This window comes from Leptonotus elevatus, chromosome 1 (genome assembly GCF_054856555.1).
Source record: "Leptonotus elevatus isolate MCC_2025b chromosome 1, RoL_Lele_1.0, whole genome shotgun sequence".
In the NCBI taxonomy this organism is placed as follows: domain Eukaryota; kingdom Metazoa; phylum Chordata; class Actinopteri; order Syngnathiformes; family Syngnathidae; genus Leptonotus; species Leptonotus elevatus.
The window spans coordinates 39,559,126-39,575,424 of record NC_141239.1 but is presented as its reverse complement, the minus strand read 5'-3'; the positions used below and the strand labels follow the sequence as shown (position 1 = coordinate 39,575,424).

At 38.0% G+C, this 16,299-nt stretch overlaps 2 protein-coding genes across 2 annotated transcripts; one reads left to right on the top strand and one right to left on the bottom strand.

Moving 5' to 3' along the window:
* The first annotated feature begins 520 nt into the window (after window positions 1–520).
* LOC147182033 (cytokine receptor common subunit gamma-like) lies at window positions 521–9,240 on the top strand. The gene is made up of 10 exons (XM_086098737.1): window positions 521–616; window positions 1,017–1,090; window positions 2,828–2,874; window positions 2,958–3,112; window positions 3,224–3,399; window positions 3,656–3,789; window positions 3,869–4,013; window positions 4,987–5,092; window positions 5,411–5,492; window positions 5,608–9,240. The coding sequence occupies exons 2-10, from the start codon at window positions 1,024–1,026 to the stop codon at window positions 5,692–5,694; spliced, it is 999 nt and encodes a 332-aa protein (XP_085954863.1). The 5' UTR covers window positions 521–616; window positions 1,017–1,023; the 3' UTR covers window positions 5,695–9,240.
* On the bottom strand, window positions 6,518–12,294 carry LOC147182032 (uncharacterized protein CXorf38 homolog). Its single transcript, XM_086098750.1, has 6 exons — window positions 11,267–12,294; window positions 10,920–11,054; window positions 10,128–10,250; window positions 9,806–9,955; window positions 9,549–9,725; window positions 6,518–9,348 (listed from the first exon to the last, which is right to left on the bottom strand). The coding sequence occupies exons 1-6, from the start codon at window positions 11,465–11,467 to the stop codon at window positions 9,229–9,231; spliced, it is 906 nt and encodes a 301-aa protein (XP_085954876.1). The 5' UTR covers window positions 11,468–12,294; the 3' UTR covers window positions 6,518–9,228.
* Window positions 12,295–16,299: the final 4,005 nt, after the last annotated feature.

Sequence of the window (16,299 nt, the reverse complement as noted above, 5' to 3'; positions counted from 1 at the left end):
ATAATTTATCAGTGGTGTGCGTAAGTACTCACTTAAGTAAAAGTAGAAATACATGTGCAAAAATGGACACTTGACACTTAGGCTTGTAAGCAGAAAGTGGAGGAAAACATTTTTTGTTTCTGAAACGGAATTATCTTGATTCTCCACAGTTTATGAAGAGAAATTCCACCACTATTTTTAACTTAAATTTAAATAGCATTGCGGGCCAAGTCAATCGTTATTTTTAGTACATGCCATGGGCCGCCCAAAAATGGATGGTGGGTGGCAAATGCCTCCCCGGGCCGTAGTTTGGACACCTTTGTCCTATGTTTTGACATCTGGGAAATTAACAAGATATAATTAGACATTTTTGTCTAAATATCAAATTTACACAGAACTCGTTGTAAATTGTGTTATATAATATGCATTTATCACACATTGGTTTATTTCCCCTTTAAATCCACAAAATTACATTGTATTTTTTCTTAGATTACATTACAATTGTAAAAATGTTGAACACAGGAAACTGTCAGTTTCCTGAAGCTCATGAACAGCGTGTGACATCATACTTCTTCTTTCCCCAGAAATGTGACATTGTCTTCTGACAGAGAGCAAAGGAATTTCATCAAAGAGGGAGGTAAGAATTTTTTTTGATTAAGTTAAATCTTTAAATTGTCACATTATGCTTTTAAAATGTAATCGGGGAAATTTACTATACATCTTGACAAGTTATCACACAATTTGTAAACTTGATGTGTTGACAAAGCTGTATTGTTCTTGAACAATTATGTATGTTTTTATGTTACGTGAACCGGCAATTCACAGGAAAATCAATTGTCTATTTTATATAATGTGTGTGTATTTATCGAGATGTTTACTACATGGCAGCTTCTTTGTGTTAACATTTACAAAGAGGAAGTTTGAAAAGCCAGGAAAGTGTTTTGCATTGGCTAATAACTGCATGTACTGAAGTGTGGACTCATGAACATCTCTTCTCTTTCTTTACTTTGTTTGTGTTTGTGTGTGTGCACCTGGAGGTTGGAAATGAAGGTTGGCCCGGTTCATCCACTTGTTTGTTGCAGTCTGCTGATTCTGTGGGCCTTTCAAAGCGGTAAGATAACATCACACACTCATGGTCATGCATGCACGCACGCTCACACAACATGACAAGCAACAACAGTGTAAACGACTTTCACATAATAGAACAGAGGTGGTAAATGGTGAATCGTCAATTTTCTAAACTGGAAATTTTTTCCTGCATTTTATTTATTTTTTTAAATATAATGCCCTCTAAGAATATTGGAACAGTGAAGCCATTATTATTGCTTTGTCTCTTTTTTGTGTTGATCAGGGGCAGACAACACAAGTTTTATTTATTTGTGTCCCCTTTCATTTCTTTTTCTTTTAAAGGGTAAAATACATTTGAATTTAATTGAATCTATAAAATGTTGTCCCAGAATTTCAGGTTTGTCTGTTTGGCTAATTCCTAAACTGCCCTCCTATTATTGTAGCTAATTAGTGATTTGATTAATCAAGTGCATCATGTGTCCTTTTGTTCACGACCTTCACTTCAACCAACTGGCCAACTGTTTTTCTTTAGACCTCTGAAATGAGTCAAATGTTTGAGGTGTCAACTACATGTTTGTCTTGTCTACCCATTTGATATTTGTTACTAGTACGACAGTGGTTTCTGCTTTATTCTTCAGGACTTTCCCGATCATTTTTTGGCCAATGTTTGTGCAATGGAGTATTTTCCATCTCCTCTCACTTTCATAATGATAGCTTGATTTATGGATGGATGGATGGATAGATAGATGGATGGATGGAAAAATGGATGGATAGATCGATAGATAGATAGATAGATCGATAGATAGTGTTAGAAAACTATCCTTATGTTTTCCGCGTGATCGTAAAATCAGACTGGAGATCGGTGAACAGGTCCTTCGAAGGATTTATTTTACAGAAATTTCTGGACACAGACAAGTTACAGTCAAAACGCTGTCGTTCCCCTTGTGTGTCTCCCCTCCCACTTGTAGTCATTCTTATAGTTTCAGCATAGCGGCCCCCAAAAAAACCCTCCCCTTCCTCTTCCTCCTTTGCTGCCCTTAAGCCCCGCCCCTCTCGCAAGCAAGACAGACAGTACTCAATACACGTTGACAGATGGCCGATTGAGCTGGAAATACAGTAAGTCAGACAACCTGGCACACCGACAGATGGCCAACCGGGCGGAAACACAGTAGGCCAGACAACCCGGCACCCCCTCAGCAAACACAACTTTACAAAGGAATCCCTTTTAACACATTTTCTCCCCCAAAACAGATGGCTAATTACATGGGGAAAGGAAGGAAGAATCTTCAAACGTTCCGTCACATTATTACACTCATCAAGCATTGCTGAGGAAATTAAAGCAGTTATGACTAAATCTAAACAGTCATAACTAAAATCAAAACAGTTATAATTAAATCAAAACAGAAGACTGTCAACAATAGATAGATAGATAAACTCTCTGGTTTTCATTTTATAAATTTAGTCCTTACTTGCAAAAAAACCCCTAAGAAATCACTGACTGATCCAATATTTGCAAAGAAACTACAAGTAATGTAACAGAATTTGTGAGTCATACTATTAGGCATAAGTCTCAGTTTGAAGTTTGAATCTTGCATCATACAGTATGTGTATAGACCATCAATACATTGGATTATGCCAGCCCCTTTTCATGGGAACTGGCAGGTTTTTGCTTAGAAATACAAACAAACAAACAAACATAAACAGTCATCTCTATGGTGGAGGTAAAAAGAATGGTGTGCAGCGAATAGCTTCATCTAACGTGTATATTCCTTTTCAACAGGGACCAGCGATGGAGATGTCTGTCAGAATAAAAAATCGATTGATAATGTATGAAACACATGCTTAAACTCCCAAATTCCTAATCTGTGTGAATACAATTTGCTTAAATTTGCATTTTTTTGTCCCCCTAGCTCCGCCCGTTGAGTTCCTCAGGACAAGACAATGACTTTGTGGATATTAACGAGAATAAGAATTTTCAATGCCTCCTTTACTTAACAAATGTACTCAACTGCTCATGGACCTTCCCCACTTTACTTAAGGAGGCTCAGCTCCATGTTTATTTCAGGTATATTATATTTCTATTATCTGTATGACTTGCACATTACCCATTGGTGTGAATACACCTTTTAAAAATGTTGACAATTTTGTATTTAGCATCTGTTCTCTATTTCTGCAGCATTTGCGATAATATCAACACAGTTCACCCCCTTAGTCTCTTGTCTGAAGAACATTCTGGATCAACGTCCATTGCTCTGAGGGAATATGAGATGTTGTACGTCATCGTCCAATTCAACGTGTCCCTGAACCATACATGGGCTGTCTACGGCTATGTGTACAACACCGAAATGATGGGTAATTAATTGACAAAAAAAGAAAAGAAAAAAAGATCATGTTTCAGTTTCAAAGGACTGTTTTGTTAACATGTCATTTTGTCAGTGAATTTTTGCCCCTTTCATACAATTTCAAAAGGAAAATTACGTTATTTTTTTCCTCAGAAATCAATTCTAAGTAATCACAAAAACTGCAACTTTGAGTGCTTTTTGTGCAAAAATGTGCTTAAGTGTGTCGTTCCTTGACCAAAGAGAATGTCATTGTATTGTGTTGACAGAGGTCTTGCCTCCGCCTGGAAACATTTGTGCTTCCCTCAAAGGCGTAGACCTTGCGGTGACCTGGGACGTGCCCCGTGGTCGTGCCAACTACCCCCCCTCCTGTTTTGAATACCAGTTGGATGTGGGAAACCAGGTACAATATGCACATGCTGTACTGTATATCCAAAGTTGATTCTGTCAATAACATATTAGTGTGATTCAATGTTGAACAGGACAAATCACCAATCACGAGCTACCAGCCGTATTATAAAATCCAAAATGCCAATCCTGAGTCCACCTATAATGTGAGGGTCCGATCCAGGAAACGTTTTGCTTGTTTAGGGTCACAATCATGGAGTGATTGGAGTAACACTGTTAGTAAGTATGATGTCATTCTATCCTAAAGTCTTTTTTTTTAATCTGCACATAATAAAGAGAAATAAGAGGGTGACCTGTGTTTATTTCAGATTACGCTGTTATTTTAGTATTTCTGTTTCCATAAAGAAGACAGATTTTCACAATTTAAATTAAAAACGCACAAGCCTCCATCGGTTTGTAACGCGTAGTGGCAGATCGGTGCTGCTGGATTGCAAAAAAAAAGAAGAAAAAAGAATAGAGAGAAAAAAAAAAGGGCTGGAAGTCTACAGGTGACTCACCTTATTAATTGGCAAAAAATTTGACTCCCGGACCGCGGCATAAAATACAATGAAGGCAAAACGAGAAAGTGCTGCACAGCATCACAAAAACAAAGAGGTGCCACTATGTGGTGCGGTGTCATACTACGGATTGTTACAGGTTGCATTTGCCATCATGGAGTAAGCACTTCACCATCAACAAAATATATCGCGATATTACAACGCCCAATTCTCGAATCGATTCGATATGCGGCCGAATCGATTTTTAAACATCAATTTTTTATGAGAATATTCAACAAAACGTCTTACTTAGGGTTAGGATTCACACATTAAGCATGGAAGAATGTTATATTAATGGAACATTAAGCCTTAATATTTGATTTCAGTGCTGTTCAAACATGAAACAGACTGCAACCTGTTTGTTAAATGCAGTGGCTCAGTTATAAAACCTGAATTTTCAGATAAATAGAAAAATGTTCATAGAAATCTTACAGTGTACATTTACAACTTTACTGATTAGTATTTTTTAAATTTGAGTAAAAAAAAAAAAAACCGCAATAATCAATTTATAGATTCGTATCGGGATTAATCGGCATCGAATCGAATCGTGACCTAATAATCGTGATACGAATCGAATCGGCAGGTACTAGGCAATTCACACCCCTACAATTCAGTGTACAGTATACACTCACTGTATGCATTTTTCTTTTTTACAGCAATAGAACAGTCCTCTTACACCCTCAACATCCCAGTAATTGTCACAATTGCACTTGGAATACCCATGATCCTCCTGACTGTGCTGTTGTTGGTCCGCAATCAGAGGTATTGTGTCTTGGTTTTAAAATGTGACTCATTGACCATTGTGAATTAATTGAGACAAAATTGAGTGCATTCCTCGGCTGCAACCAGCAGAGGTGCTGTTGATTTTTTTTCTTAACTTGTTTGCTTTCTGCCAAAAACCCATGTCAGTGATTAGAAGTTGAGCTACAGTACATCCACTTATACTTGCCCTATTACACTGTCACCACTATTTCACTGCTCTATAACGCTGGCATCAGCAAATACGTTTTCCAAAATCAACTGACTGGTTCCTCACAGTCTGGTACAGAGTAGTGCTTTATTTCTCTGTTTGTTTTTTAGGGTGGCACAGGTTCTGTATCCCACAATTCCTCGTCCCCCATTGAAGTACAAATATTTCCTGGAGGAAAACAACACATTGAATGTAAGGACATGACTACACACTACGCAAGCACTTACTTACACATCTAATAATTGACAAGAAAAAAAAAAAGTTAGACTACCATGTTTTTATTATTATCATTATTTTTTTCTTTCAGTTTTACCAGCCCGCTCCATCTGCAAAGTATGAGGAGGAGATCACAGTGGTGGAGGACACAGAGAAACAGTTGATAAAGTCATTATAATAGCAAGGAGGAAAGGATTATTATGAGCTATCCAGCTGTTTATGTTAGCATGAATGCTAATGCAATAGCAAAAGGTTTCACATTATTGATACACTGTTCAGTTTAGTTTTCCAATAATGCGCTGTGGCATGCTAAGAGTTAAAAAGCATATTGTTGCAGCCTACTTATTCATACAGACGTTTGATTGGAGGTTGCTTTTTAAAAATGGTTGTAATGTAAAAATGGGAAGGCTACTTAGTGTGTTAAATTAGTCAACTTTAGTTGGCTTCAAGTTTGACATGGATGTGTTTGTTTATGGAAAATGTTGAAGAAAAGGAGGGCCAGAAATTGGAACCTCGAACCTGAGAACTGTGAGGCCCGATAACCATTATTTCACCATGCTGCCATTTGAATTGAATCACGTTAAGATAAACAAATGCATACAGCGCATTCTGTTTTAGGGCTGCTTTTCATGCATTGCCGAATTTCCTGTGTGAAGCACACTCATGGGGCCTTGGCTTGAGATAAGACCGAGCGAGACAGCACAAAACGGTTTTAAAAAAAACTACTTCCCCAAAGTGGATATAAAACAAACAAGACAAAAAACAGCAAGTAGTAACATCACTGTGACATTAAAACTTACAGTATATATGGCGCATAAGTAGTGCATTGTGTGAGATATGGACATGTAATAAGATTTGAGCTTCCAATCAGAATATGTAGAATAAAGTTCCTTGCACTATAAAATACAAAAAACATTTTTTTTTTTAAAGGAAATTCCCACTAGTGCTGTTCAGACGGGCTTGCCTTCTCTGATAAATAGATAGACACCTCAGTCAGGACATAGCATGATTATATATATATTTTTTTTATTTGCCTTATTATATGTACAGTATATATAGAAAAAATGAAAACTTCAAATACCTAAGGGTATTGTTTCGTTTAGGCCAAATAGAGGAACCAGTGACATATTGTTTGTCAAAGACATTCACATATTCCAAATATGAAGGACAAACCGCAAGATCATGCATTTACAACTTGATATGCCCACAGGGATAAATAATGGGCCGTGCCCATGAATAGTAAAAAATATATATATTTAAAAAATGACATGATGACAAAGAGTTAGTGCACAGCAGAGTCAATGCAGTACATAACACTGACACTGCATGACAAATAATGAGTGTCAGAAAGGCATGTAGTCAAATGTCCACCTGTAATCATAAATCAGATGTAAGAAACAGATTAGGTCTGCCAAGTATTTGAGAGCATATTTGCATAGATTTTGTTTAGCTCAAACACTGGTTTTGTAATCAGACCAGGAATTTTAAAATACTGTACTGCCAAGGTCGAGCGGTCTTAGATAATATTAGTCAAAAATGATTTAAAGCAGCGACTTCTTCATAATCTGTCATCAGATCACCCCAAAATATATATATATATTTTTTATCCTGATACTATTTTGTAATTTGACGCAAATGACAGACAGGCACCAGTGATGGATGTCCCTGTACTGCGTTACTCTTCTCATTTTCAGTTTGTCCACTTGATGAATGTGCTGCTAGCCAACAACATTGCTTGAATACACATTGTGGATGAACTCTAAATGCACGCAACCACTGAGCAAGAGCTCATTAACCTCCTGCGGACATAAGTGTCACCACTGCCAACACACAAAGTGATGCCAAAATGTCAAGGTACAGTACCTTCAGCTTTATGTTTTAATTAGCCATGAAAAGGATTATCCATAATCAGCCATAAAAAGGAATCCGAGCTTCTCTCAAAAGTACAAATAAAGCTAGATAGAGTGCAATGGGTTCATAAAATTGCCTTCCTGGGTAGTGTCAATTTCGTCAACAAAAACTAAACAAAAATTATTTCGTCAACACATTCTTTAAACGACTAAAACTAGACTAGACTAAAACCCTCATTAATAAACAATAACTGGGACTAAATCAGTATGCATTTTCGTCGACTAATGAAGATGAGACAAAAATGTACTTCTCTCAATAAAAACTGGACCAAAATCTATGGACATTTTAGTTCATGAACAAAAACGAGACGAAAATTATGTGATTTTGTAAAATCTTGTTTCTGCTTATCTGTCACTGTGACACTCAGTGACACGCCCCCTTTCAAATCTGCAGCTAGCAGTGCAACGTGCACAAACACATGGGACAGACAGGTGTATTCAGGGTGAAAGGTTAAAAAAAAAAAGGAGGAAAAAAAGAAAATTATAGTTATAACGTAACATTAGTCCAACGGCTATAACTTTCCAACAATAATGCTAATCTGACCGCTAACTAAAATAAAGAGTAAAATGCTAGATTTATAGTGGACTAAAAATGGACTAAATAAAAACGGGTTGAGGTTGACTATCTTAAAAAAACTAGCAAGCGTGATTGAAACTGGACTAAAACTGAGACTAAAAACGCTAGATAAAATTAACACGATTCCCGCGGGTCGTAACCAAACTATCAATGGTGTCCTTCTACCTCCTACATCATCACTTTTCTAAAACAGCATGTTAGTGCAACTATTAACATTGCATCTTTAAAGGGAGCAAGCCATTTTCAACACTTTAGAGTGATCAGTAATCTGTCAATAAATGCACGCACACACACACGTTTGTTTTACTATCTTTGTGGGGCCATCTCATTGACATAATGCATTTCCTAGCCTCTCCCCCGAACCATCAAAAATGATTGCCTACCCCTTTTCCGTACCTTAACCTCAACCATAACTCAATTCAAACCTAAACTCTACCCCCCCCCCCTCCCCCCATACACACACTGTATTTCAGTTTTAAATACAATTTAACAGATAGTGGATTATAATAGAATTTGTCTGTTCCAAGATAAAAACAGAAATTCATCTTTAATACATCTTTCTGGACGGCATCCAAAACTCTCTTAAATGAAATAATTGGTGCCTTTTTCTAAATGTGGCACATTCCACACTCTGTACTATTCCATAGTCTTTCCATATTATAGTCAAAATAAATGTTAAAATCAATCAAAATCTGATTAACAAGACCAGAATCGCAGATTAGTGTCATGAAAATGAGACATACTGAGTGAGGTATTTACATTTTTTAAATAATTCTAATTTGTTCAGAATAATAAAAGCATAGAAGAACATGGATGGATGATATGGCCCTAATGTATTTTACAGAAATGAAACTTTTCAAACATACTTTTTTTGCTCTATGCATTGGTATAGGAATGCTTTGCATATTGTAACATTAATTGTTACATAAAATATTAAGATTAAAAATATATATATACAAGAAACAAATTGATTTAGCAACATAAATGAACCAAACCCCTTAAGAATCCTTCTAATTCAAGAATGTACCCAACACATTTCATCACCTTGAGTAATGTCGAGATTGTACATTGTTTATAAAGCTGGGCACATTTGTACTGAAAGTGTTCATAAGCATTTTGTGCTTAGTTACAATCACATATCCCAATTAGAAACATAGTACAATAAAGTTAATGTCGAGACTGTTGACAGTCACCTCATTTTTGTCCCAAATCTCTTGACTGTTTCTCAACTCTTGTTTTGTCCACCCCCCAGCGCGCTGATGGCCTGCAGCTCTGCAGAAAACCTCTGGCTCAGATCTTTGTTTTCCTGCAGGAAACCGTCCAGCATCGTCAGCTGCTCGGCGTCCTGGGAAAAGAAAAAGGGATGCTTGAAGCTGTATGACAGTTTCCTGTTAATCTACAATGAGGTGAAGATGGAGCGGAGTATAAGCAAATATTTGGCGCTAACTATGCACAGTCCCAAAATGGCGTTTTGCAAGACACAAAAATATGAATCCACATGAAACCAATGGAGAAACGAAACCTTGAAGATTGAGATTTTCTCACCATTGTTTCATTTTCAGCCAAATGCCGCAACTCCCGCAGCCTCTCCTCGAGTAAATCAGCCTCCCATTGGCTGATTAATTCAGGATTTATATTGTAATTCATAGAATCAGCCTTTACTTCCATGTCAGTATAATCCACAGCGTCAATAGCACATATTGACAAATCAACGGTCAGCATCTGCAACAAAATGGTGGAAGGTGTGATTGTAAATGTGTCATATAATTGCAAAAGTGGTGCCCAAACACAGACGTGCTCACCCGAGTTAGATCTTCTTCAACTCGTGTCATGTTGGGTACTTGGCTGAACAGCTGCACAAAACGTGTCAATGCAAGCTTGAAAATTTTCATCCACGCATCACTCACATGCAGATTAGCAGAATGCATCAGCTCATTCCTGCATTTGATCAGCTGCAACACACCAACGAAACAGAAGCAATTGTTTAAACAGTAAACAAAAAAATTAATTTAAAAAAATCCCAAATCAGATTGTGATTAGGATTAGTCATCATTCAGCCTGATTAATAATTTAATAACATAAATCAATAATTAATTACTAGATTGAAATAGTATGGATGCTTACCTCTCTCACATAAGATGAATGTACAAAGGCAAAACGGTCACAGTAGTTGATGAGGTTGAGCAGAGCAGAAGGATCACACTGATGTGCCGCATTCACGCGGGCCTGACCTCGCGGCATATAAGACTGGAGAAACAAACACCAAAGGAGTGGACAATTTCTGCTAAGAGGTGTGACTACCTGGCAAAACTTGGTTCTAAAAATAAAAACGGGTGTTGTGCAAATAGCGATCATCAGACGTGCCATGGGATATGATCCAATTGAATTGAATTTGCTAAAGAAAATACGATTCATTAATTACAAATAAGGGTATTTATCTTTGGTCATATGTGTATTCTAGCAATGTATACTAAAAAGCAGAACAATCAAATGTGCTTCAATTAGTTAGCAGAAGGTACAACAAACCTGTGTATCCAACTATCCATCTGTTGTCACTCATACAACAAAATAAGTCATGGCTCCCCGCTGTTATATCAGCTTTGTGCACTGAGCTGTGAGGCAGATGCGCCAACCACATGGGCAGCGTACTGCTCTATTCAACATCTTGTTCAATCAATTACGAATACTATAAACCTAATTCCAATGAAGCTGGGATGTTGTGTCAAAATGTAAATTAAAACAATACATTGATGTGCAAATCCTTTTCAGCCTATATTCATTTGACTACACCACAAAGACACGACTTTTAACGATTAAACAAGATGTGTGTTTGTATCCCAACTTCATTTCAATAGGGGTTGGTAAATCCTCACAATTTCTATACAGCTCCAGTCTTGTTGATGGTGCATCGTGTACCTTGGCCAACTCCCAGTGTTTTGTCCTCCATGCGGAAGGAGTACAGTTGTCCCAATTGAGAATGGAATCGGGTTGTCTGTGGTGGTTGAGAATCTCAGACTTCCACTGCAAACACGGCGTACATGCCCTGGAAAACTGCACAGGCATTTTTTTTAATATGATTTCAAACCAGTGGTGGAAAGTAATGGCGTACGTTCATACTCGGTAGCTATTTCAGGTGCACTCCCGTATCTTGACTGACCAGAAGCTCTATTAAATACAGAGACCGTTGCTACGTTTGTTTAAATAATACAGCAACCAGTGTCACTGTTTCACTCTAAACTGTCAAACTGAAAGTGTTTCCACACCTTAATGTCACCGGACCGGCATGATCGTGGACATTGTGCACCAAGAGAAGGTTTGTCACGGAGCAAATCTCGATGAAAAACTCGCATGTCCTCTTCAATGAAGGGATGCAGGGCGTCTTTCAAGATGTACAGGCAGTGCCCCGCTTTCAGCCAGTTTGTGTATTCTCTGTCGTTCAGACGCATTGCAAGATTCTCACACATGGCGTCTCTCCCGGATTTCTGCGAAGTTCCAATCCAAACTCTTAGCAGCAAGCAACAATGGCAAGTCGAGGAAGTTCAAGTGGTTGGCCCCGCCCCCTCGTCCCGCAGTCATCCATCTCCGCCGTTAGATGGCACTGTAGACTGACTCTTTACATTGAAAGGCAGGGTTTACAACACAGCGAGACAGTAAAGCCACTAGCACCAGTGAAGCTTACACTTTTTTCTTTCTATCCAATTGTGGAAACGCTAAAGTGCAATTGCTGTGTTTTGTGGCGTCACACAAGTATATATTCTTGTGTAAAAAATACTAAACAAATAAATAAATAAATATCCGTAAAAGGACTTGACTCTCAAGTACAAAAGTTAAAGGTAAAAAATAATTTTACAATTATATAGCCTATGATGTTTTGACGTGGCACAAAAAAGAAAAGCTTCAATCCCCACTAAATAATGTCCTGCTCTTATCAAATGAGAAAAAACAACAACTAATAAACTAACGTTGGTTCGCGCTTTTTATGCTATCAAAAACCAAACCATATTCCCGTAACTTTGCGAACACCGTAAACCGACTAAACAAAATAAATACTAATATAACTGTAAAAGTACACCTTACTTGTTTACAGTATGTTGCTTCAGATTAGACAAAATTTTTGAATGCCGGAATATTAAATAATGCTCTAATTAAATCCATGTATGAGGAATATCTTGCTTTTCCAGACCTGTTGCATCATCACCATCAATGCTCCCTGATTTCATATTGCTGCTGTTTCTGTTCCCAATCAATCAATCAATCAATCAATCAATCAATCAATCAATCAATCAATCAATCAATCAATCAATCAATCAATCAATCAATCAAAGCAGGTTGACATCACCTCCCCATATTTACATTATTTTCAATTTGTTTATATTGTGTCGTAATCCACTGAGGTTGAAAAAGTAAATCTTATTTTGAAAAAGTAATCACAACAACAAAAAACAACAGATGTCTGTTTTCAAATAGGGGCTAAACGTGAAAAAGTGTTAGATAAAAACATACTTAAGCAAAGTACATGTGCCTGAAAAATCTGCTCAACCACAATACTGCATTTGTACTTTCTTACTTCCCACCACTGCTAATGATAGCTTGCACGAGAGCTATATTTAAACTTCAGCTTTGAGAAGTGTTTCTAGTCCTATTTGCGACATTGAAGTGGTGGGGCCAAATCCCTGGTGGCATCCCTGTTCCCAATTGCCCTACGGCAGATATATTTGGATCTGGAGATAGCAGGCAATATTTGCAGGCAAATAAATGCTTTCTTAAGAGTACTGCAGATGATACCTCCAACCATCCATTTTCTAGGTATATCGCTTCCTCATTAGGCTGGTGGGTGGAGCCTATAAAGTTGACTTTGGGCAGAGGAGGTATGCTACACCATGGTGCAGTACATTCTATATATTGATAACATCAATCAAAAATGCTGATTAAAAATAATGAATGTATTGCCCCCCGGTTAATTATTGGGAAAATAAACGACAGCAGAACATTGTGTGCTGACACAATGAGACTTTTTCATATCATTCAGTGCATGTTAAAATTAGCAAAACCACCTATAGAATAGAACCATGACGACCATTTGGGAGTTGGGTTTGAGCTCGCCTTTAACGCAGCAGAGTCGTCACGGTGCCATCATAAAGTCCGCCCCTGATAAGAGGTGGCGTAACCAAGCTGCTACATCTGCTGCGAAGAGCAGCGATGAAACCCTTAGAAGAGCCAAACAGCTGTATGCACGGATGTCCCTGACATCGCTGTTGGAAATATATTCATCTGAGATAGGTTGCACTTACTGGCAGGTGCAACGCAGTGTAGGACTTGGTGCTTGTGGGCAAAGCAAAGCCACCAAATGTTATTTCAAGTCTGAGCAGTACTACTGGACGAGAAAAAACGTGCTCCATCTTAGAGGTCAGCTATCAGTCTTGTCTCATCTTTCTTTTATGGTCTATTGAGGGTTTATTTGTTTCATTGCTGCAGATAAAAGCTCAAACATGCTGAAAATATCTACGTCCAATGTGTGCGCCTTCACAGTAAAACCAAGTCTCAGTTTTCAATTTACAACTGCTGTTGTCACCTGAATCCGATGAAGAAAATAGTGGCTGCAGACATTTCAAAGTATATCAAAACATGGTCATACAAATGGAAGGGTATAGAGGGTTAGATGCTATGTTATAAAGTTGATGAATGTGAGGCTAACCAAATTTAAAGGGAAAAAAATAGACCTAAAAAATATGTTTAGTTTTTACTTGTTGCATTCTTTAGTTGTCCTATACAGTAGATAACTTTCCAGTTTCCAATTGTATGGCAGCTGAATGTTAAAATGTTGCTGTACTCAACAATTTATGATGGCCTTATGATGACCAATTTACATTATGTCCTCCATCCACTCACACACTGTAACGAATTGACTAGGATTTACAATTAATAACTAGTGAAAAAGTTGCCAGCTAATTCTCGTAAAACCTCATTTAATTATTGTGAAAATCTATTACAGTATATTATTGTATTTTTTTTAATTTTTACAAGTATTTAGTGTATATAAGTTACAGTTACTTACTGTATTTATTTTTTAAGAAAACAGCATTTCACTGTAATCTAGTTTACAACTGATTCTTGTGTTCTAATTTACAGGAATTTACTGTAAAATTCATCCATCCATTTTCTTAACCACTTATTTCTCAAAAGGATCGCTGGGGTGCTGGAGCCTCTCCCAGCTGCCTTCGGGCAGTAGGCAGGGTATACCCTGGACTGGTTGCCACCAATCGCAGGGCACACAGAGACGAGCAACCAGCCACACTCACAATCACACCGAGGGCCAATTTAGAGTGTTCAATTAACCGGCCATGCATGTCTTTGGAACGAGGGAGAAGACTGGTGCACCCGGAGAAAACTCAAGCAGGCACGGGGAGAACATGCAAACTCCACCCCGGAAAGCCGAAGCCCGGACTCGATCTCACGCCCTCAGCACTGGGAGGCGGACGTGCTAACTAGTTAACCACCGTGCTGCCCTTCTTGTCAAACCAATCCTCGTTCTGCAGCCGAGTGCATAAATTAATGTTAGCTGCAATGTTGCCTGTTTATCAGAGAAATGCGATGTGAAGACGATGCAGACTGCCCTCGCGCTAAAATATTACTCACGAATTAGCTGAATTCTTGTCCTTGCTCCGATGACAATACAGGGTCAATACAGGGTCCGCTTTTTGCTTCTTCTCCATTAGGGAGTTCTACCGCCAAAATCCGATAAGCTTTACAGTATTTACATGTAATCCACACATACCAAAACATTGTTGCTGTAAAATTTGCAGCAATTAATTACTTTGTACTTTTTTTTTACCCATAATGCACTTTTGTTTTACTCATAATACATTGCAGTATGCAGATAAATACTGTAAAATTTATAAATAAGATAATGCTGTAATTTTTTTTACTGTAGATTTTGCAGAAATTTGTTACAGTGCATATTCGATTCAGATTAAACAGGAAACTGGAATTTATCCCACCTGACATTTGGGCAAGTGGAAGACGACACCCTGGATTGGTCGCCACTCTCCAGTCAATCACATGGTACATAGAGGGGTAAAGCATAGTGAAATTTTTGATAAATATACCATTCAACAAAAAAATAAACAAATTTGTGAAAAACAATACCGTAAAAATATCACTACATATAATTATTATCACCCGCATGTATTGCACATATAGTGCCACTGATCAGATCATACAGTATATTCAAATTTCCACTGAAGATATTTGCAGCTTTGCCTCATTGAAATCAGCTGTCTATCGCTTAGACCAGGGGTGAGCAAACTCGGTCCTCGAGGGCCGGAGTCCTGCAAGTTTTGGAGGTTTCCCTCTTCCAACACAAGCTAATTCCAATCAACAGGATAGTTATCAGGCTTATGCAGAGCTTGCTGACGAGCTGATTATATACGTAGCAGCTGTGTTGGAGAAGGGGAACATCCAAAACCTACAGGACTCCGGCCCTCGAGGACCGAGTTTGCCCACCACTGGCTTAGAACATCCAAAGTGGACTCATGAATGTCAGACCAGTCAGATGAGTTTTGCATTGTAACATAGACTGTACTTACAGTAACTGTTCTGTAAAGTGGGATCAATAGAGTATTCTGATTGTGAACAAATGTGGTTGAAGATGCTCACATGTTAGTATTGTCACTGAGTGGATGCTGTGCTGGTGTTAGGAATGGCCGAAAGCACCCTTATGCTCTAGGGTTTCTGAGCTATTAAGAGGTCAAGGAAGCGACAGGTGTAATAGTGTGTTTATGCAAATGATATATTTAGTTGTGTATGCATCAGACTGGGCAATGACCTTAGCGAATTGCTAGCGCTTGCTGTAATCTGCAGTCCGTTCGTTGTTCAAGGTAAAGGGCTGGATATGCAAGGTAAAAATGGGCCTGCAAATAATTTCATTCCTCCTGGGTATAAATTTGAATCCTGAGTGTTTGTGCTTTGTTGGCTCTTTGATTGATTGCCGTGCGCTTACAGAGCATGCGGGAATAAGATGGAGCTTGGAAATGACCCTCACTGGAATGACACAAAAAAGAAAGGTACCAATTTTTGATGGCTGTATCTGATTTAAACAGTAACAGCATACGCCATTTAAACATATTCCCATTAAATTATGAAAATGAAAAGACATTTGTGATGTATCAAATAATTTAAACTTTACATGAAAATTTAATGAGTCTTTTAGGATGTACCGGGGAAAACAAATACCCCTCTATCTTTGTAATTGGATCTCTATGGATTTGAAGATAGTTAAAGTTGATTAGATGCCTCA